Raw genomic sequence first — 2,500 nt, 5'->3', positions numbered from 1 at the left:
TGACGTTACCAGCTGCGAAATAAGTTGACGGACCTCATGCGGTGCACTGTAGGCATCACTTAAGGTTCTTTGTAGCGTGCCTACAACCACTTCCGTTCCTTTTACTGTACCTCCTTTCATATTCTCTTTCTTCATCTTACTTTCCACCCTCTCCTAACACTTGATTCATAGTGCAACTGCATAGAGGTTTTCCTCCTGTTACACCTTTCAAACCTTTTATAATGTCAACTTCCATTTCAGCGCTGAATGACCTCATCATAGGTCCCAATGCTTGGCCTTTTCCCTAAATTCTATATTCAACTCAATAATTCATTATCTGTGACAACGAAAATTCTAGGGGAAAATCAGTGACGCCAGAATGACGAACTGAAGAGAAGAAAGGACCTTAATGAAACTATTCAGCACCTTAAGATTAAAAGTACCAGAGAAAATTAGGGTACCCAATGTAATACGATAAGCCAACAGCATATCCCCCACCCCCAACCCCCACGGAAAAATGAATCCACTCTTCGTATCAAGATACAGCAATACATTTCTTTACAAGTTTTTGCAGGGCCAGTGTCAATACTCATTAGTCAGACAAAACTGCAGAAGATGAGATCATTCAAAAATCTTGGTAATCTCTTTAAGATGTCTCAAGGTATGAAAGAGGCATTAGTTAGATAGGCGTCTTATTAATTCGGCAAATGATGTCATTTGCAACGTATAAGGAACAGCGCGGAGGAAAGAATTATTCTTTTTAGCATTTTGAATTTTTCTTCTCAAAAGGTAATAACGACAAGTGTATCGGGGAGAGAGAGAGAGAGAGAGAGAGAGAGAGAAGATAAATATATACCTTAAGTCTTTTGTTGGGAGAGAAGAGAGAGAGAGAGAGGGACAAGATGAGAGAGAGGTGAAGAGAGAGAGAGTGAGAGAGAGAGAGAGAAAGGGGATAAATATTATACTGTAGTCTTTGTTGGCGAGCGAGAGAGAGGAGGAGAGCGAGAGAGAGATAAATATTATACCTTAGTCTTTTGTTGAGAGAGAGAGAGAGAGAGAGAGAGAGAGAGAGAGAGATAAATATTATACCTTAGTCTTTTGTTGGGAGAGAGAGAGAGAGAGAGAGGAGAGAGAGAGAGAGAGAGAGAGAGGGAGGAGGAGAGGAGAGAAGAGAGCGAGAGAGGGGAGAGGAGAGAGATCAACAAATTATTTACCTTAGTCTTTTGTTGGGAGAGAGAGAGAGAGAGAAAGAGAGAGAGAGAGAGTCTTTTGTCGGTTTCTGTCCAGCAAAGAAAACAGACTCGTGACAATCAAGACCCCGTAGGCGGGTAATGCCATCAGTGCACCTCATACGGAGCACTGTAGACGTTACTTAAGGTTCTTTGCAGCGTCCCCTCGGCCCCTAGCTACAACCCCTCTCATTGGTTTCACTGTACGTCCCTTCATGTTCTCTTTCTCCCATCTTACTTTATAACTTCTCTTGACAATTGGTCCATAGTACACCTTTAATACCTGTATTCTCATTTCCATGTCAGCAATGAATGACCTCATAGGTCCCAGCACGAGGCCTTTGGCCTAAATCATATATTCTAATTCAAATAACAATAAGAAATTGGTACTATGTCGTTGGGCAAAGAAAAAAAATGACGTAAATATCCAATCGATTTTAATGCGCTTGATAAAGGTTCATGAGTACACCTCATTTGAGTAAACTTGTCCAATTCTTACAATTTCCCGAAGGTGCGTTGAGAGATTCGGAGCACCTGAACGGAGCAGCGTCTGCGAATGCCTTCCAGGATGGTCCTCGGAATCTTGTAACCAGAGGACACACCCGACGTCCTTCGGTCCCAAAAGTTACATCAAGATGGCCCTGTCGTCCACGCCACCCACTTCCACTACGGAGCTGCAGCTACGGTAAGTCACGAAATTAAACAACTCTTTTGATTTGGTTGACCTCTATTGCTTCGTTTACCCAGTCTCTGCTTTTGAATGACCGTTATGGAAAACTCCTGAACTCTTCAGTTTCTGAATGAGTGAATGTTATGGAAAACTTCAATTTCTGAATGAGTGAGTGTTATGAAAACTTCTGAACTCTTCAATTTCTGAATGAGTGAATGTTATGGAAAACTTCTGAACTCTTCAATTCCTGAATGAGTGAATGTTATGGGAAACTTCTGAACTTTTCAATTTCTGAGTGAGTGAATGTTATGGAAAACTTCAATTTCTGAATAAGTGAATGTTAGGGAAACTTCTGAACTCTTCAATTTCTGAATGAGTGAATATTATGGGAAACTTCTGAACTCTTCAATTTTTGGATGAGTGAATGTTATGGAAAACTTCAATTTCTGAGTGAGTGAATGTTATGGAAAACTTCTGAACTCTCTAGTTTCTGAACGAGAGAATGTCATGGAAACCTTCTGGACCCTTCAGATTTCGAACGTGGGAGGAATCCAGCCAGATGCTGGCCGTGACTTCGCAGCACGGAAGGGGTCTGCTGACGGTCCACCTGATGAAAGGGAGG

The 2,500-nt window shown here is 41.7% G+C and overlaps 1 protein-coding gene across 1 annotated transcript in view; it reads left to right on the top strand.

The window, feature by feature from the left end:
• LOC135207194 (putative neural-cadherin 2) overlaps positions 1 to 2,500 on the top strand; it is a 106,736-nt gene that overhangs the window by 89,540 nt on the left and 14,696 nt on the right. Inside the window, 2 exon segments of the mRNA XM_064238765.1 lie at positions 1,720 to 1,893; positions 2,410 to 2,500. The exon segment at positions 2,410 to 2,500 is cut by the window's right edge and continues 101 nt beyond it. Of these exon segments, the coding sequence (XP_064094835.1) occupies positions 1,720 to 1,893; positions 2,410 to 2,500 (265 nt within the window).

Source organism: Macrobrachium nipponense, chromosome 32 (genome assembly GCF_015104395.2).
Source record: "Macrobrachium nipponense isolate FS-2020 chromosome 32, ASM1510439v2, whole genome shotgun sequence".
In the NCBI taxonomy this organism is placed as follows: domain Eukaryota; kingdom Metazoa; phylum Arthropoda; class Malacostraca; order Decapoda; family Palaemonidae; genus Macrobrachium; species Macrobrachium nipponense.
Note: the sequence above shows the minus strand (reverse complement) of the source record. Positions and strands in the feature narration are given on the sequence as shown.